The sequence below is a fragment of the Alternaria infectoria genome, assembly GCF_024043175.1.
Source record: "Alternaria infectoria strain BMP 0036 chromosome Unknown scaffold_8, whole genome shotgun sequence".
Classification (NCBI taxonomy): Eukaryota; Fungi; Ascomycota; class Dothideomycetes; order Pleosporales; family Pleosporaceae; genus Alternaria; species Alternaria infectoria.
This window is the reverse complement of record NW_026250697.1, coordinates 17,155-36,308: the sequence shown is the minus strand read 5'-3', so window position 1 is coordinate 36,308 and position 19,154 is coordinate 17,155. Positions and strand designations below refer to the sequence as shown.

The window sequence follows — 19,154 nt, the reverse complement described above, 5'->3', positions numbered from 1 at the left end:
TGCCAAAGCATGTGTTGGAGACATGCTCCCACATTCATCATACATCGTATATATCCTACACACTCATCTTCATCGCAATACTCGCATGCGGTTTGTACCCCAGTACCTCAAACTCCTCCGCCTTCCACCCATCTATACTTCCCCCAATCTTCCTGTTTATCTTCAGTTCCGGGAAGTCGCGCGGCTCCCTCTCCAATTGCACCTTCAGCGCCTCCACATGATCCAGATAAACATGCGCATCCCCCATTGTATGCGTAAAAGTACCCGGCGTGAGATCGCATACATGCGCCAGCATATGCGTAAGCAGCGCATAACTCGCGATATTAAACGGAACCCCTAAGCCCATATCGCAAGACCGCTGGTACAGCAAACTATGCAACACGCCTCTCGGTCTTTCCTCCCCCTGCTTATGCCCCGGAAAACTAACATAAAACTGCGCAAACATATGACAAGGCGGCAGCGCCATCTTCTTAATATCCGCCGGATTCCACGCACTCAGAATAATCCGTCTGTCATACGGTTTATTCTTGAGTTTGTCGATGATCTCAGCGAGCTGGTCGACACCTTGGCCTGTGTAGTCTTCCGCATGGCCCTTGTATTCAGCGCCGAAATGCCGCCATTGGAAACCATAGACGGGGCCGAGTTCGCCTTCTTCGTAGTGGGAGAGACCGACGCTGTCGAGGTAAGTGCGGCTGCCGTTTCCGTCCCAGATCTTGATTCCCGCTTCTGAGAGGGATTTGCTGTGTGTACTGCCTGCGACGAACCAGAGGAGTTCGCCTATTACGGCGCGCAGGAAGACGCGTTTTGTGGTGAGGAGGGGGAGGATGGGCGTGGGTGGTTTTGTTGGGTCGGGGGATGGGCGCGAGAGGGCGAATTTCATTTGGGGTGGGAAGGGCACGGCGAGGGTGCCTGTGCCGGTTCGGTCGGGGCGGTGCTCGCCGTTTTGGATTATGTCGCGAATCAGGGAGAGGTATTGGTGTTCTTCATGGGTGGGGTTGCTGGATGGCATGGCCGTGGTGGGTAGTGGGGTGGGATGAATGGAGGCTTCTTTGGCGGTTTCCTTGGCGGGTTCGGGGGTTATTACGGGTTCGAGAGCGGTGGGAGGCATGTTCGTGGCCTGGTGGGGAGTTTGGATGGGCGTAGTTGGGTGTCAAAGTCCAAGTCGCGAGCGCGTTGGGAAGGCACGAAGAGTGCCGTGAACCGCGACTGCGCGGGTGGCTCGTGTGGCGCGCCGTATCGAATGTCGCTGACCTAACTGCTTTCGCATCTGCCACAAAACACCCACACCGCAAGAACACGAATGAGAAGTGGGGAGTATGGAAGAAGAACAAGCAGCTCACCATCTGCTGAATGTGGTGGAAGAGCGAGGCCTCAAGGTTGATCTCGACAACATTCTTCTGGGTTTCGAGGATGCGGATACAAAGCACGAAGCTGCGGCGTGGGTCGACGAGTACCTCCACGAAGACACTTTACTCAGCAAAGAAGAGCTAGAGCTGTAAGTGCAGAATTTCGTTATTTCGGTATCTGCTAATTGATGTTCTAGGTACCAGACTTTGAAGAAGAAGGGTCTCTTGCACCAGTACGAAAGCGAGGGTGAACCCATCCGACCTATCTTGAACCACGAAATTGCTGCGGCTATTGAATCGCTGAAGAGTTCTACTACTGCGATTGAAGAGCAATGCCGAGTTTTGGAGACTCAGAAAGATGCATTGATGAAGCTTAAAGCTCTCGATAAGCCTAACTTGGATGTTGAGCATGCAAGGAACGAGCGAAGAAGGAAGAAGGGTCAGGAAAAGACTCGACTAGACGTCTCTGTAAGTTTCAAATCACCACAGATGGTTCTCCGCTAACTTGAGTAGGTCGACGATGTCGTTGCATCAGTCACGGAACAGATGACCGACGCCCAACGAGAAATTGATTCTGAAAGGTCAACACTCAAAGGTTACCTGTCAGAGCGCCTTGCATCAGACGACCAAATTCTGAGCCGACTCCCTAAGTTGGTGTCACAGATTGTTACCGAGCCTGAAGTCAGCGAGGACGAGAAGTCGATGGAGCAGTGGTGCAAGGCTATTATCTCTTTCCGCGCGGCGGAGATCAAAGCTCGCGTCGACACTGTGTTTCTCACCAACGCATCGGGCCTTTCCCAGAACGGCGTTGCAGAAACAGAAGAAGACCTCAAAGAGAGAAAGGTCGCCCTGCAGGCTGAGCTGGAAGAGCTTCACTCCGAGATCGCTTCTGTTGCTGAAATGGTTGTCGAGCATGAGATACGCAAGCCGATGATTGAGATGAAGGAGCGCAAGGACAGGGACAGAACACAGGCACGAACGGCTTGGCTAAACTATGTGAGTACCTCCCATATGTCATCAGACTGTTGCTAACATATCAGGTGCTCTCAACGCTCGAGTACATGGGCAAACGTCTCAACATAGTCACTACTGGTACAAAGGACACTGACGAGTTCCAACAAGCACTCGCGCACGTCCAAGCAGCAGCAGCGAAGCGTATACCGGAGACACACCCACCGGTTGGAACACCCGTCTTGAAACGTATGAGGTCTGACACGTCGGCCTTTACACCCATGGTGAAGCTCAAGCCTACATCATCGCTCGACCTCCCGGTCACACTGCAAGACGCGCTTCGTTATGCGGGCATATCATTCAGTCACGACAACATTGAAAGCCTGCAGGATACTCTGCAACAAGCCCAGGTTGAGCGAAGCAAGAAGCTGCAGAGCCACTACGAGTCCACCGCGACGTCGGCTCATGATGCAATTGCCGAACGAACAAGCAAAGCCGATACCGACCTGAGGGCGATCTTGAGTGCGCTATATAAGCACGCACCATTCCACCAGGCTAGCTTGACAGATCCGGAACTGGACGAGCAGTTGAAGGCGATGGAGCTGGAGCTGGAGAACAAGGACCGTGAGCTGCTGGATGCAGAGGGCAGTGAATTGAGTTTGAGCGATCCCAAAGTTCGCGCGTTCATTGCGAAATACGGTAAATAAAGCAAGGTTTTGAGTGTCAAGTTTCAGGCAGGTCGGTGCGTTGTCGAGTGGAGCTGACATGGCGAGCTGGGATGATCCAGGCGCGTATCAGGACGGAGTAAACAAGACGTGGAGATGTTGTTTACCGCAGACAAATGGCAGTTTTTGGGCGAGGCCAGCGTGTGTCCTCACCGCTCAGGATCTCCGCGATGAACACGATCAGCTTGTCGGTTGCAAGCGATGGAAGCCACATGTTCGTGGGTGGAGCTCTGGGGGAGTTCAGACCTCGGGTTGGTCGCGAGGAGTGACGAGCTGCAGGCTAGAGCGCCTCCATGTGGCTAGCACCCAGCCCCCGAATAACACTAAACAGCTACGGCCCCTGTCAATGCTGCCCTGAGTAGCTGAGCGACAACAACTCTGCTCTCTTCACACCTCACCAAAGCGCCTATCCCCACTTTCCACGCCGGTTGAACCTGCGCGGGATGCTCGCGCCAGGTACAGGCAGAGACGCAGGCACCCTTTCACTCAATTGAACATCACCCTCACCAAGCCGGTAGCTCCCAGCAGCTGCCACCTCACCGCCCGTCATGGTTAAAGGAGAGATCCTCACGCTCGGTGCTGCCGCCGGTGCCCTTGGGGGTGCCTACAAGCTCGCCGAGTTCCTCACCAAGGCCAAGCGCGTCCGCGACGTTGGCCCATCCAACGCCGTCTACGTGCGCATCATTGGCCGCGTCCGGTCCGACCTCGATGAAGTGCGACGCCTGCTGTCCATCCGCGAGATCCACGACATCCTCGAGGCCAACCCGGAAAAGTCAAAGTGGGTCTACGGATGCATGCGCGACGTGCGCGGCGCCCTCGAGAACATCACGCCGCACACGGAACGCGTCGCCGGCGATGTCGAGGACGGCCGCCGCATCGGCATGCGGCACCGCGTCTACTGGCTGCTCAGCGAGAAGGAGAAGCTCGAGAACCGGGAGAAGGAGCTCGCCATCGCGCATTCCAGTCTCAGCGAGGTCATCGGCTACCTGACTGCTCTGGAGCCAGTCGAGGAGCCCAAGAAGCCCAAGGCGACCACCAAGGAGACGCACATCGACATCGACATCCATCAGGAACCTCCCCAGCCCCAGCCCCAGCCCCAGCCCACCCACACGACGCACATCGAGAGGGATGTCTGGGTCGAGCGTGATGGCGCGCCGCCGCGACACGTAGAGGAGCACCGCGACGTCTGGGTTGAGCGCGACCGTCAGCCCCCAGCTCACTACGAAGAGCGTCGCGACGTGTACATCGACGAACATCAGCGCGGACCCCAGCACTTCGACGACCGCGGCCCTGCTCCCCGTCACGACGTCCACTTCGAGCAACAAGGTCGTGACGGCCGCTACGAGACGCACTACGACGAGCGCTACCAGCAGGAAGACCACTACCGCTCTCAGTACCCCATCGAGACTCAAGGCACCTACAACCCGCGCTTCCCCGAGCCCCTCGGCCGCCGCCCTGAATCGTACGAGGACCGTCTCCCCGAGCGCGACTCCTGGATGCAGAGCAACGCGCGCGCCCAACGCCCAGGTCAGTACGGCCCTCGAGCCCCTGCGTACGCCGAATACGGCGCCCCGCAACCCATTGGTGCAGCGCACTATTCGCGTAGGTTCCAAGGAGACGCGGGCTTTGGCGACGAAGAAATACTAAATCCACAACCAGTGCCGTTGGACAGGAACTACGCCGACCGCGAGGTGAGTGGTTACAACACTGCTGGCTACCCGCCCCGCCCCTACGGTAGCAAGCTCTAGCTGTTAGCACAAGGCTAACTTGCTGGGCAGATGTGGATTGAACAAAAGGAGGACTACCGCTTCGATCAGTATGGAAACAGGCTGCCGGATAGGCTCTTCCAGCCGGCTGTCCCTAGGCCCTATCGCAGCCGCATGTAAACAACTTGCAATACCTCTTTTGATTACGATCTTAATCTCCTTGTTACCCTGTCATGAGCCCTTTTTGTCCTTTTGCTTTACGCAAGCATGTACACCCCCTGCGAAGCCCCGAGCCCGATCAATGTTTCTATGTAGCTGCCAATTCAAGTTGATACCTTTCCGACCGGTCGCTCTTTCCTCGTTCGCCTCACGTGGTTTATCGGCAGCGCAGTCGTCGTCGCTCCTTCCTGAAGACGCTATCAGCCCATTTTGCCCAAGGGCATTTGAAGATGCTATCATGGCTCCCCCTCGCTTCCGGCGTCGCACCCACGGTACTCACTGTACCGCTACCAGAAGACAACACCACAGACCCTGAGAGATTGAGGGATGGATAAATCCTGTCCTGCTCACCTTTCTTTCTCGTCCTTTCGACTTTCAGATAACTATTCCAGTCACCCACCACTAACAGAAAAAACGACACCAGACTACAAACCTGTCACCACCAACAACGCCATCATGGCGCGCACCCGCACAAACCCCCTCAAGGAAGCCCGTTCCTGCCTCACCCTCTTCACCCACTCCCGCTCCACCCGCTGGCCCTCTCGCACCGGCCTCGCAACCGACATCCTCCTCTTTCTCTCCATCCTCTTCGCGGTCGCGCAACTCGGCCTCTGTGTCGCTATGGCCCACCGTCTACTCGCCTCCCCCCAAAGCGAAGTCAAATGCTTGAATGTGGATGCCGGTAGCAACTTTGACTTCACCAAGTATGGGATATACGGGGATACGTATGGAGTTGTGTTGACTAACGTCGTGAAGACGTTGCCGGTGCTGTATGCGAATGTGGATCGCGAGAAGTTTTGGCATGGGATGGATGTTGGGATTAATAGTACGGACCCGGGGCTGATGGGGCCCGAGTATCTGAGTGGGAAGGAAAGGGGAGGGATTTTGTAAGTTTTGTCGTTCTATCGTACTATCCCATCTACGAAGATGTGCTAACCAACATCTTTGCAGCACGATCATAGCAATCCTGATCTTCAACCCGCTTCTCCTAGTCATCGATCTCCTCCTTCTCCTTCGGAGCCACTACCGCTCCGCGCGCATCTCCAACCGTGCTGGCATGCTCTGGTCTACCTGCCTCGCTGTCTACTTCGTGCTGGTTGCTTTGGGCACTGTTTGGATGAACACTTTCCCCAGTAGCAAGATCGATTACAGTTTGAGGCACACTGTGGCTCTCACTAGGGATTCGTGTTGGCAATACGATAAGACGATGTATACGTTGGACAGGTGGAGTAGATGGGCAAAGGGGATTGAACGGGGTTGTGAGGTTTTGGGCATGTTGGGAGCGGTTTGGTAAGTTTTACGATAACACATGGATGGTGATGTTGGGGAAATAAGCTAATCAGTAATAGCATGGCTATCTACTTCGGCTTTGCGCTCGCCGCGGCGTACATCAACAGAAAGACTGATGCGCAACAGTCTATGCGACTAGACGATCTCAGCGGCGCTTCTTCCCTTACCCCCGCGCAACAAAACCTTCGCGACTTTCCTTCGTCGAGTCTCGGTGCTCATGCTACGCCTGTTCCGTTGAACAACTTCGGACTCACGTTCATAGACGGTACTCCAGGCCAGCAGCCGAAGATCGCGACATCACGAGCGTCGCCCGAGGACCTAGAAGCGCATGCAAATCCGTTCACGGATCCGGCAAATCTGATTAGGGAAGGGGCAGACAGGGAGGTTGTGCCGCCAGAGCCGGCAAGACAATGGAGGTAGACGGGTGTGACAAAGGTGCCAGGAGGTGTACCGGCAGCATGGATCGGTATTTACCACTTTCCCGGTATTCGTCTATACCCGTCATGGACTCGGTATTCTGTAGCTGACACTCCTATGGCAGATCAAAATCTCGCTAGCTACTTAATTGACAATTCATAATACTGACTATATCTCACAGTCGACAATCCTCATGTCTTCGCTGACGACCAGGTCAACTAACATCCTATTTGCCCCAAAACGGACATGAAAGAGACTTGGACAATGATGGTGTCGTCCGATACTCGACAAAGGGCGCTGCTATCTACCTTGGTGTCTTTGTTCGTCGCCTCCTGTCCCCTTTTCAAGCATCTTCGGCTTTGTTCGAAGAACTCGAGGAAGATGCTACATATCAGGCATATACGTCCGCGGGATCTATGACACTCGTTGATTTCATCAAAAGGACACCACGAATACAGCATTTGCACAATGGCAGACACTCCAGAAGACACCGCCAACAGCCCGACAGAAGTTAATAATATTGAAGGCACACCAGCAGTCGAGCCTACTGGCAATGACGAAGGCACACAAACAGACACACCAAAGACTGACGATCAACTTATCGAGGATTGGCTAGGCACTAGTCTAGTCGAACTCAAGAATGAGCATGGCTACACTCGCGAGATCGGAGTCCGGGAATACTTGGACATCACAACTACAAGAGGCAATAATCTTGCCTGCTGGCTCGAAGCTGGCAGCCTCGATGTTGCCTTTGCTCTACTGACTAGGCGAGATTCGTCAAGAGATGTTTGCGCACTTCCAATCTACCAGAGCAACGATTTGTTCAATTTCGGTAACGGCGATTGCACCATGGAGGATTTGCTCAAAGACGGTACTATAGAGCCGACACTGAAAGATGGAAAGCGCTTTATTGTGGTACCTGTCAATGATGGCCTGCTAAGTAACAAGGAAATCGATAGGCAGGGAAAGGAGGCTAGAGAAGCTGAGGACGTTCCGACAGAAGATATTGAAGAAGTGGAAGAAAGCGAGGTAATAGAAGGGATAGAGGATGTTGTGCGAGCTGAAGACACGGTCGAAGACTTCCCCGATCTCGAGCGGGCATACGAGGTGGATGTAGCAATGATTGACACCCCACAAGAAGGCGACGACAACACACCAGAACCAGCCATCGAGAAGACAAAGGAAGGACCCAAAAAAGTTAGTAAAAAGTCAAAGGAGCCACCCTTGGAACCTCTCGCCGTAGGCTCTCACTGGGGTCTCTTAGTAGTGGACAAAGAAACAAAGACGGCACGCTGGATCGATGGCAACATCACATTGGTCAAAAGGGGCAGAAAGACAGAGCGGCTTCCCCGCGACATGTCTCCAGCGGCAAGAGTCGCCGGGAAGATTCTCTGTGCCATCGAGCAGGTTCTCGGGCCCGAGCGAGGCCAGTACAATGCGAAAACCGCCAAATACGTTCCGCACCAGTTCAGAGACAACAGTTTTAAGGGCGATGGTGGAGCGTGCGGTCCGTATGTTGTCGCCTTTCTCGAATATCTATACAAGAACAAATACTACATGTCGCATCTACGTACCGCTTTTTCGAGACGGAAATGGGATGGCCATTGCCACGCGTTGGATTTTGATTCTCTGTATACAAGAGTTGAGATGCAGAAGATTATCCAGGATGAGTGTGAGAAGAATGCTAAAGCGGGTGAGCTTTCTTTGAAGATGACACCGGATGTCTTTCGTATCCTGAATCCCAAGGTCGTTGCGCCTTGGGTGGCTACGGCTTGGCGCGAGCGGACAGGCGAGCGAGACCACAAGGGCTTATTTGATAGGTATCATTTCCGCAAACATGCGGCTGGAACACATCGCGGAACTCACGGGCCTGGCGGGCCTGGCGGTGGTGGTAGTGGCGGTAGCGGACCTGGCCGTGGACCTGGCCGTGGAAACGGAGGTTCAGGAATGGGGCCGGGCGGTGGTGGCGGTGGCCCTGGTGGCAATAACGGGGGAAAAGGGAATGGGCTGGGAGGTGACGACGGCAACGACTCTGATGACTCAAACCCAGATGTGCAAACGGCGATACGAAACTCTCTTTTGGAGGGCAATGGCAGCTTCCTCGTAAAGACACCACTATTCAAGTATCCTGCAGGCGCTGATCATAGCAACCTGCCCGAATTTGGGACACTCACGGACGCAGAGACCGATGCCTGGCACAAAAAATACGAGAATGATCTTTTCAAGATTTACGGAACACCGAGTTGGAACCGACAAACATACAAAGCTGTACTACATCGCACATTCGTTGGCAGTTTTGGCGGAGTGTCTAACGAGGTTCTCGAAGGTTACATCAACGACACGCATGCCTTCACGGATGAAGAGCGCAGTCAACGTTGGGATATGACATCCGTTGAGCAACGTATGGATCAAACCTACCAGAAGATAGACCTGCCCCTGTTTGCTTCTCTGTCTCCCACGAGTATCGATCACTGGGTCCGGAACCTGCATCCAGATGCGAAGAAGGTCATACAAGATAATGAGGGGAACACTCGATACGATGTCGCCGGCGGACTTCTCTACCGCTTTTTCGTCGGCGAGTTCGCGGATATGCCGGATGAAGACGTGAAAGTTTGGCGAGCGCACGATCCCAATATGATCGCAGATGGAAAGAAGGACATCGACACTGCGAGATATTGGCTGACATGGTACTACTACCGGGGTGAGGCGAAGAAGACACTTCCGTATTTGAAAGAGAGCCCACTTCATTGGCCACATTTTGAACATCGTCAGGCTCATGGGCAGAAGAGGAAGAGAAGCCGAGAAAGAGTCGATGAAGATGACAAAGCAAGCACTGGTCAGCCTTCATCTCCGCCCGCGAAAGGCTCAGAGAACGCGTTGTCAGACCCGAAGTCCATCGACTGGGCCACAATCGACCACGCTACGCTCATGAAGCACTTGAACCAGTTGGAGCAGATGAAGGATGCGCCAACGCACGTACGAAAGGATTCGCGCATTGGCGAGCTATCAAATGACTACACTTACAGGGCTATTCTCTTTGTCAAATACGGCGGAAAGTTTAAGGACGAGAAAGCGCGTTCTGCTACCTGGGTTCGCGATCTCAACGTCTTTACGCTAGGTTCCGAGGATGAAGTCCCCAAACGAGACGTGTTCTACACGGAAGGTGGTCACCTAGTCATCCGAACCAAGGCGGAGAATATTTTGGAGCGGATGCGAAAGAAGTATGAGACAAACTCCGGCAAGCCTGTTTCCAAAGCTACAAGAACATCTCCAGGACGCCAAGGACGTCAAAAGCGTCAAGGACCTGGTGGATCTCAAGGACTTCCCGGACCTACGAACCCTTCAGGCTCTTCAAATCAGTTCGTCCCCCAGAATGTGGCAATAGTTGGAGAGCTACTTGAAGGCTCTCCCTTAGACTTCACGTATACCATCCAGAAACGACTGCAGGAATGGATCAAAAGGCTTCCAGAGAAGATTGCTCCTCGCATCGAGGCAATGGACGAGTGGTCCCAGAAAGCTGTTCTTCAATATCTCTTCGGTGGTTTCAATGAGGTCGCTAAAGGGGACAGACATGTTTGGCTAAAGCAGCACCGTCTATTGGTCGAGAACATGGCATTCGAAGATGCGGCTCGCGTGCTGGAGAATACTGCCAAAGAGTTTGGCAATGAAGGCGTATTAAAAAAAGACATCCTGTGCTATCCTGATTACTACTTGGCAGAGTTCCAGGAGAAAAACAAAGTCCTCATAAAGACAATCGTGGATGCTAAAAAGAATGCTGGGGACGGCAATGGTCAAAGTGGCGGAAAAAGGCATGAGGACCTCTCTGACGACGATATTGTGGATCTCGACGACTTCAAAAACGACGACGAGACCGCGCAGCCAGCAGTCGGAGCTGCTACCCAAGGCGCCAAACGAAAGCATGCCGGAGGCACCGCAAGTCTATTCCCGGCGAAAAGACACAAGGGCGACCGACCAGACTTCTGCACAATGGAAGAACGCGAGGTTCTCCTTTGGCTCGCCAAAGTACCACTCACCTTCAAAAAAGAACTCCTTGACTCAAAGCTTAATTTGTTGCCACTGAAGTCGGCATATGCGCGTGTCATGCTCGAGCGCATATTCAACAAGACGTTTCAGAACTGGGCTGCGGAGGATCCTTTAACTGAAGAGACGCTGGGGAAGCTCAGGCAGTGGAGACTGTTGGGCACTTTCAGTGGCTCTTTTAATGCGAACCCTGCGGGTCTTAAGAAGTTTCTCGACAAGATACTGTATGCAGACAAGACAACGGTTGGTGAAGGGAAGAAAGCGAAGAAAGAAACGGTTGTCTTGCCGGATTATAGTAACAACAAAGATAAATGGCCTGAGAATTGGAGGTAGAGGTGTGGTGAAGGAGATGGAATAGCAGGAGAGCGTGTTGCGGATTTGGTGGGTTTGTTATGTAAAAGAGGACTTGTACAATAGCTCATGTATTGATGCATCCATTAAAAGTTCAATGAATGCTGAACTTCATCGTTCTGCCTTGGAATTCCTTCTCGCCCATGCTTGCAAATATCTCCCCTTCCATATGTCCATGTACGTAGCAGGCACCGACGAGCTTGACGTGACAGATGTCGCCGCTTTGTAATCTCTCGTCGTCGATCAGACTGAGGATAACCGGTACGGAGGATCCATAGAGAATGCAAACCAAGCTTTCATCTTCGCCTGTCATCTGCTCTGGTCCTAGGCCTACGATGGCATCGGCGACCTTTCTCTGACTTCCTGTAGGGCTCTTTTTGACTTCTGACTCGACACTTGCACAGCGGAAAATCTTCTTATGAGCAGTCGCGTTCTGTACGCGCTTCAAGTATTCGATTAAGGTGCTAGGCTGTGAGGGGTCGGCTGCTAGAGCTTCCGAGTTCAGGTCACCGAGATGGTCAAGCTGTGTGAGTGCCAAGGCGCATGCTCGTCGGTACCAGGTAGGAGCCACTTTCGACTCAGGGTCGCGATTCGCCACAAGGGTCCTCCAAAGCTGATCATCGATGCCTCCATCTAGAGTTCCGCACCATCCGAGAGTTCTCAGCCAATCGCTCCTGATCAGTCCTCTAGTGACAGCCGATACTGAGGCTACATCTACCGTGCCTAGCAGCATTCCCTCAAGTTGTATGGTATCGTCGATTGTTGGCGGTATTGATTGTCCTTTAAATGAGATGCAGTGTGATGCGTGGTAAACCTGGGAGCCAACAGGTCCTAACAGACTATCTGAAGGAATATGATACCGAGATTCAGAGCGATTCTGACCAAATATTGCTGCTCCGATCCAACTGGGTAGTAACCTTTCGTTGTATCCGTACCGGGCGTTCAAGTGGGACCAACAAGCCCAATGCCGGTAAAGTACATCGAGAGAGTTGGACTTTCCGATGCTATAACGTACGAAGTCCTTGAAGATATCCACGGGATGTCTTGAATAGTCCGAAGTGAAACGGTGTTGCACTTGCGATGCCGAAGAAGTGTCAACAACGTCGTGCATGTCATTGGCAAGGTAAAGTAGAGCGTATATAGTATCTCGAACATCCGATGCTGCGAAGTGCGAGGCTGTGAGTACCAAAGACTCTAGACTCATCAGCCTAGATGTAATTGACGCATCTAGAGATTTTTGAAACACATTACGCGAAAATCTCATGAGTGCCACCGCCTCTGCACTATAACTATCATTATGATCCCAACGAGCCTTGAATTGAGTGTAGGGTGCCGAGTGGCGATAGTGTGCTCGTATTTGATCGAAATTGTCGGAAAATAGATCCACGGCATCAGCAAAATCCAACCAGCTCAAGATATGGTGGCCAATGCGTACCGAGAGTCTTCTTGCACAGGCAACTTCCTGTATTACCCATCGACGCCGGAACCAAGGCTGCCGTAGAGCGCGCGCGAAGGCTAACCAAGCATGGAAGCGGGTGTCTTTATCTATGGCGTCTCCTCGCAAGTCGGAATCAAGCGTCTTTAGGTTCAGAATATCCGGAACCAGACTTACAGCCAATTCATTAGTCGCTCGACCAGCGTCTCCAAGCCATGCAATGACATTCCAGGCGCTGGAGTAAATGCAAGGCATCTTTGGGATTTGCTGACTTTTCTCTTCCTGATTCGTTTGTTCGATGCATAAACAGTCTACCCATAGCCACAGATAGTCGTCCGTAAGGCGAATGTGCTTCAGGGCTTGATAGAGGTTTCTGCGGATGGGATACGTCCGGGGACGTGTCAACGCTTGACTAGGAAAATCGCCGTCACCTGATCTGGGAAGATCACTTAGGAAGACTTCGTGTGAGGGAGGGTCGCTACCCCACGCATATGAAAGAGCTTGGAATTCGTGGACCTCTGTCGTGAGTTTCTCCAAGGGGACGACTTTTAGAGAGCATAATAAGCTGCTCGCGAAGAGCCCGGGTGAGATACGGAGGAGTCGGATCTCACTGTCTAAGAGAGGGACATGCTGGTATGTCACTGTGCGTTCGAGATCTGAGGGGCTGAAGTCTTCGATATGATCAGAACAGTCAGAGACACTGTCTAAATCAAAGATTTGCTCGCCGTGATTTGTATCATTCTGCACGCGAGAAGATGGTCCTGCACCAACAGGTGAACCAGCTCGAGCCGACGAATCGCTATGATAAAAGCTTTCTGCAGGTGACTGTGATCTTGTCCTTTCGCTGTCAGAGTAGTGAATGGGTGACCTAGGGCGGCGACGTCCCGATGCTGCGGCGCGACCACCTTTGACTAGCCGTCGTGCAGGAAGTTTGATGCACTTGAGATTCAATCGAGAACATCGGGTGCATCTCGTGAATGGATATTTCAAGTCACACTTGTTCTTCGTCTTTGCACAATTAGTGCAAGTCGAGTTTGAGCGTTGGGAAGGCTTCATAGGCAGCATTGTCGGCGACTCTGGGACCGTTACTCCTGGCGCCTCCACATGTGGTGAAGACGCTCGTTTGACTGAACGAGGTGTATACTCTTCTGCTACGGGGTCCGTTTGTTGCGCAGACTCCTCGCGTATGTCGCAATTTGTCTGCTGGGCTATACAACTGGGGTCAGGATTTGATATTCCAAGACGACACTTTCCTAACCTTCAGTGCGACTTGGACCGCAAGAGTCCAAGGCTGTGTCCACAAGTTGCTCTCTCAACCTGGCCACTTTTCTCGAGGCGGTTCCCAGATCGCATTCCTGTTCCAGGCGGGCGCAATTGGTACACATACCTCTCCGATCGTCGGGGACTGGAGAGCATCCTGCCTCTGTTTCCCGGCAGTGACTGCATGGCGAGTCTGAGCGGTGGCGTCGTTTTTCTCCTCTTGCGCTGTGCGCAGACAATGGCGTAGGATCCATCAGTCTGTCAACGGATGGTGTTGCCTACTGCAGCGAGATGAAACATGTATTGAACAGAACCGGGCTGTATGATCGAGCAGGCGAACGGCTTTGGGTAAGCGCCAAGATTGCGTCGTATGTATGTACTGCGCCATGCATGTAGGCAAATGTGGTGTAGTGGGAAGCCTCATTGCCTTACGCTATACCGCATAGAAATAAGCAGCCACGCATAGCCTCGGTGGTCTTCCTGAAACGTCTAATGACAGAATGTCATGGTCAAGCATTGAACGGTGGATGGATACGTGGCGGTATTCATCTCGCCATAAGCGCTGCCTTGCAAGACGAATCCAATGCATAACTACAAGAAGTGACGATGATCTGGGCAACATCTTCCGTTGCGGAACGGTGTTGATATTGCCTAACAGCCTAATAGAAATACACCGACGATAAGGTGGATTGAGGCTATGCATTCGCCTGGAACTGTTAGATCTCGTCTCGCTATTACAGTGGAATGTTCCATACGCACCGTATTTGCCGTCTCCTCTGACATCCAAAATTTATACATGGGAAAGCATGATGCCTTATGAGGTTCGTTTCTCGATGGTTGAGATTTTGGGTATCACATCTTGAAGTTGCTCTCGATCTTTCTCGGTTGGGGTAAGGCCAAATTTCTCCTCAGCCTTGTCGGATATGTAGAGGCCAGCGCCCGCGTACGCCATGACGCCCACGCCAATGATCATGCGCGTCTTGGGCGGTATGTTCTTGAACCATCTATCTCAATGTCAGTGGTGGGAACGTACATATGCAGGGTGCGCACGTACTGCCAGACAGCCATGTCGAGGATGAGAATGTGCGAACGCGTTGGTGTCGCAAAGTTCGCGATGACGACGCTGAGGGCTCAGCGCCAAGCCTGGAGCAGCTCTCAGACTCGAGCGCGACACGACGTCAGCGCTCACATGCGTAAACTCGTCTCGTACATTCACTCATTAGCATTGAACACTGTTCTTTCATTCACCACACAATAGTCATCCCGTTCGAGCCAAGTATGGTCTCATAGCTTGGAACCTTGAACATCGATCGCCGCACCTCCGCACCCACTCCGCACCCTGAGACCACCTGGGCAGATGTGCGCGCTATTACCACCCGCCTCTTGAGCGCCTCCGCCAGCACCATAAGGCCTCTACCACTCTCTAACTATGCCCGGCTTCCGCCGCTGGGGCAAGTCCAGATTCGAGCGGAACCCCGAGTCGTCGTTCAAGCTCCTCGCGGCCATCATCGTCATCACCCTGTACCTCCTCATCAAGGAGTTCCAGAACCCGACTGTTCGAGAGAGGGACATACCGAAGTTCGGCGCACAAATACAACATGCGGATTGGAATGGAACGGGCAAGGCGGACGAGGCACGGGCGAAGAGCGTGCGGGATGCCATGAAATATACCTTTTGGAAGTACAGGGAGAACGCCTGGGGTTGCGATGACATCCTACCCGTGTCGGGAGGCAACTCGTCATCCAGAAATGGATGGGGAGCTTTCATCGTGGACTCCGCGAGCACATTGGCACTCATGGGACTATGGGACGAGTTGGCGCATTCTCTCGAGCACATACTCGCCATCGACTTCAACGAAGCGAAGGACCTCGTCGACCCTTTCGAGACCACGATACGATACCTGGGCGGGCTTTTGTCTATTGTAGATATGTACGACACGGGGCTCATTCCGGAAGACGTACTGAGCGAAGAGGCACGCGATCTTGTACTGGAGCATGCTGTCACCCTAGCGGGGAAGCTTGCTCCAGCGTACGATACCCCCACAGGCATGCCATGGCCTCGTGTCGACTTTGAAACAGAGCAGGGCGAGCCAGATCCTTCCTTCGTCTTCAGCGACGACCCAACCAAACACGGCTACGACCAGCACCCCGCTATAGGCCCTGCGCGGACTGGCTCTTCGATCCTCGAGAACCGCGTCTTGACCAGATTGACTGGCAACTTGACATACACGCAGAACTCGACGAACGCGTGGGCGCCACTTGTATGGTCGAAATGGAAGACACCGTGGCCAGGCATGGTTGACGCGCCTGTCGACATCATGACAGGGGAGCCAGTGGGCCGCCAGAGGCATTGGGATGGTGGACACGATTCATACTACGAATATCTCGTCAAGATGACGCTCCTAGCACCGCCAACAGATCCCCATCTTGGCACATACAAACACCGATTTACAGACGCGGCATACTCCTTACGCAAACACCTCAGTTCCCGTTCCGCACCAGCGCCCGACCACTACATGCAACATCTCTACATCGGCCGATACAACAAGGAATACGAAAACCAGCAAGGGCACCTCGCCTGCTTCGCACCCGGTACCATCCTCCTCGCATCCCGACTTTACGACGAACCCTACCTCCGTACCTTTGCGCTCGCGCTCCTCGAAGGCTGCCGCCACTCGTATACCTCTACACCCACCAAGATCGGCCCAGAGACATGGGCATGGATACCTAAATTCGGATACGACGATCCGCTCTTCATCCCCGAGACCGCCCGTCAAGAGCGCGAAGCGATGGCTAGCGGTATCTGGGCACTAGAACCAGCATACAAAGGCCGGCCTGAGTATGTGGAGAGCGTATTCTACGCATGGCGCATAACGGGCGACAAGCGGTATCGCGAATGGGCATGGGAAGCTTTCTCCGCTATGGAAAAGCATTGCAAAGCGCCGTTTGGATACGCGCAACTGGCTGATGTGTATGATACAAAGTCAAAGGGCGAGGACAAATGGGTGGATATGCAAGAAAGCTTCTGGGCTGCGGAAACGTTGAAGTACCTTTGGCTCACGTTTGCGGATGTTGAGGTTGCGAGTTTGGATAGCTGGGTGTTTAGCACTGAAGGGCATCCGTTTCGTATGATGCGGTGAGCGGGACCGTCATGGTACGGTCATACATGGAAGAAGAGAGAACACCACTTGTTGGAGGGAAGGGCAACATAACAGTCAGAGAGACTCATAAGAGCTCATAACAGATGTCCAGCACAGCGGCAAGCTACACAGCTGGCCAAACAGCAACGGCGCAAAGATACCCAAAATCAAATTCGCTTCAATAACAAAATCAAACAACTATTGTAACATCGCTTCACTCTCTCAACATCTGCATCATTTTTTCACACCCTGTCGCTCACAGCACTTAGCTTCCTCCGCCACCACCTCCACCACTACCTCCACCACTATCACCGCCGTATCCATGACTATGCCCGTCATCATGTCCACTGCTATGTCCATGACTATGCCCATCACCATACCCATGATTATCTCCACCTCCATCTCCCCCTACATCTGTAGCATCAGACACCCTATTACTCTTATACATACTCCCCGACGCGCCCTTGTACACACCGCCACTTCCGCGGTTATAACTCAGCTTACTGGCATCTGTGTATTCGGGAGGATCGTAGATTGGACTTCTTCGGACTGGTCGGGGGTAGTTAGTGGGCTTTGTGTTCGGCACAGAGACGGGGTTAGTGGCGCGGTTAGTGGTCGGTTTGGGGGTTGATGGTATACAGCCCATGGTGTTGTGCTTGGATGATCTTAGGTGCTTGAAGGTTGGAGACAGTGAGAGGTGGAGAGTGGGAAGTGTTTGAGTATGGGGGAGGGTTGGTATGGGCGTTCGCTATGTGTTAAGGAGGATATGTGGTGGAGAGACGTGGCAGTGACGAACAGAAAGTGGTGTCGTGTCATCTGGATGCTAGTGACAGGTGAAGCGGCATCTTCAATACGTGTGTCTCAACAGCACGACACATACACCCTATCCTCGTCGCCATAACTTGTTCTCGTAGTACGGTATGTTGCTCGATCCAGGCTGAGAATCGTGTATCTTGGCGTCAGTTGGGGCAGAATCGTCTGGAGAAACTTGTCGTATGGTCACTCGAGGCAGCTGTGACTGTGGGTGTGGGATGTCGGAGATGGTACTAGGGCCTTCAGCGGTAGGTGTAGTAACATGAGTAGTGGTGTTTGTTTCAACCGGCCGAGGGACAGGGAGTGGTTCTGTGGATTTGGAAGATGTGCAACCCATGGTTGATGATGGAGTTCGAGTATCGATGGCTGATGATGATGGTGGCCGGTAGGAGGAACTTCGATGGTGGGTGCGAAGTAGGCTTTTGCGAACTATAAGAGAAAGGATAAGGTGCGAGTTGACTGTGGTTAGGTAGTGAAGAGACTCGCTTTATTGTTTCACATCTTCAACTAGCGAGACGATGCTTTGAGAAACTGGTATGGAAATAGATGGTTCACATTCTAATGCTCATCATATCACACAAAACATTCAGGGTCATTGTGTAATTCATATAGCACTCATTGTATTCATTCTCGCAAATTGCTATCCCGTACTTTGACTCACCCATCACTCCATCATTTTATCCCGCGTGCTAATCCAAGTGAACCCGGTATCGTAGTAGCCATACTTGCTCGCCAAAGGGCCTTTCATCGGAACAGGGGTAGATGGCGCTGTGATAAACGGAGGAGTGGGAGTGTTGCGCGGTGCTGAAGATTCAGGCTGAGTCTCTCCTTCTGGCTTAGCGGGCGTGGGGGAAGGGGCCGGTGGATTTGCGGTAGGTGTTGTAGAGGCTGGCTTGGGAATTGGTTTCGAAGATGAACAACCCATTGTAAGATTTTGGGAGGAATACGTGGGGTTTTGAGTGGGTGTAGAAGATATAGACTGGCCCTCCCAAAGGTACTTTTTGGCTGGGAAAACTGGGAAGCTTGTATGAACGTGTGAGAGGAGCAAAGCTTTGGAGTAACAGGGATACAAGTAGCGTTTTGTAAGTCTTATACGTGAACAATGGAAGAGAGCGCAGTGAAGCACACAATGTGAGCATGCTCCCAGTGACCTTGAACTTTTGAATAACGGCACAAAGATAACTCCGCCAGTACCCAGAGCCCTGACTGCGCGCAGTCCACGTTCTGTCTTTTTACAATCTCTAGCTCGTGTGCAGCCAACCATCTCTAGTCACTTCCCCCACCTCCATCTCCTTCACCAGACGCTCTGCCCTCACTAGACATTCCTACAACACCACCGTCACCGTTACTAAACCCGCTGTCTGCTCTACCCAACCCACTGTATTCCCTGCCGTGCATATCACCCCCGTCATCAAAAGGGGTTGTCCTGGCATGTCTTCCGTTGTAGTGTCCATACGCACT

General features: G+C 52.8%; 8 protein-coding genes across 8 annotated transcripts; 5 read left to right on the top strand and 3 right to left on the bottom strand.

Annotated features, from left to right (window-relative positions):
* Positions 1 to 55: 55 nt before the first annotated feature.
* Positions 56 to 1,108, bottom strand: CDC21 (thymidylate synthase; the record flags this gene model as incomplete). The annotated part of the gene is made up of 1 exon (XM_051496811.1): positions 56 to 1,108. One exon carries the CDS (start codon positions 1,106 to 1,108, stop codon positions 56 to 58), a length of 1,053 nt encoding a protein of 350 aa, XP_051352471.1.
* A 208-nt stretch (positions 1,109 to 1,316) lies between these two features.
* On the top strand, positions 1,317 to 3,004 carry J4E92_005428 (uncharacterized protein; the record flags this gene model as incomplete). The annotated part of the gene is made up of 4 exons (XM_051496810.1): positions 1,317 to 1,495; positions 1,544 to 1,814; positions 1,860 to 2,342; positions 2,387 to 3,004. The coding sequence occupies 4 exons, from the start codon at positions 1,317 to 1,319 to the stop codon at positions 3,002 to 3,004; spliced, it is 1,551 nt and encodes a 516-aa protein (XP_051352470.1).
* Positions 3,005 to 3,570: 566 nt separating this feature from the next.
* On the top strand, positions 3,571 to 4,908 carry J4E92_005427 (uncharacterized protein; the record flags this gene model as incomplete). Its single annotated transcript, XM_051496809.1, has 2 exons — positions 3,571 to 4,713; positions 4,801 to 4,908. The coding sequence occupies 2 exons, from the start codon at positions 3,571 to 3,573 to the stop codon at positions 4,906 to 4,908; spliced, it is 1,251 nt and encodes a 416-aa protein (XP_051352469.1).
* A 495-nt stretch (positions 4,909 to 5,403) lies between these two features.
* On the top strand, positions 5,404 to 6,657 carry J4E92_005426 (uncharacterized protein; the record flags this gene model as incomplete). The annotated part of the gene is made up of 3 exons (XM_051496808.1): positions 5,404 to 5,651; positions 5,899 to 6,237; positions 6,297 to 6,657. The coding sequence occupies 3 exons, from the start codon at positions 5,404 to 5,406 to the stop codon at positions 6,655 to 6,657; spliced, it is 948 nt and encodes a 315-aa protein (XP_051352468.1).
* A 38-nt stretch (positions 6,658 to 6,695) lies between these two features.
* On the top strand, positions 6,696 to 11,028 carry J4E92_005425 (uncharacterized protein; the record flags this gene model as incomplete). Its single annotated transcript, XM_051496807.1, has 2 exons — positions 6,696 to 6,703; positions 7,113 to 11,028. The coding sequence occupies 2 exons, from the start codon at positions 6,696 to 6,698 to the stop codon at positions 11,026 to 11,028; spliced, it is 3,924 nt and encodes a 1,307-aa protein (XP_051352467.1).
* A 112-nt stretch (positions 11,029 to 11,140) lies between these two features.
* Positions 11,141 to 12,250, bottom strand: J4E92_005424 (uncharacterized protein; the record flags this gene model as incomplete). The annotated part of the gene is made up of 1 exon (XM_051496806.1): positions 11,141 to 12,250. One exon carries the CDS (start codon positions 12,248 to 12,250, stop codon positions 11,141 to 11,143), a length of 1,110 nt encoding a protein of 369 aa, XP_051352466.1.
* Positions 12,251 to 14,555: 2,305 nt separating this feature from the next.
* J4E92_005423 (uncharacterized protein) lies at positions 14,556 to 14,809 on the bottom strand (the record flags this gene model as incomplete). The annotated part of the gene is made up of 2 exons (XM_051496805.1): positions 14,556 to 14,735; positions 14,804 to 14,809. The coding sequence occupies 2 exons, from the start codon at positions 14,807 to 14,809 to the stop codon at positions 14,556 to 14,558; spliced, it is 186 nt and encodes a 61-aa protein (XP_051352465.1).
* A 361-nt stretch (positions 14,810 to 15,170) lies between these two features.
* Positions 15,171 to 16,880, top strand: J4E92_005422 (uncharacterized protein; the record flags this gene model as incomplete). The annotated part of the gene is made up of 1 exon (XM_051496804.1): positions 15,171 to 16,880. The coding sequence occupies one exon, from the start codon at positions 15,171 to 15,173 to the stop codon at positions 16,878 to 16,880; it is 1,710 nt and encodes a 569-aa protein (XP_051352464.1).
* Positions 16,881 to 19,154: the final 2,274 nt, after the last annotated feature.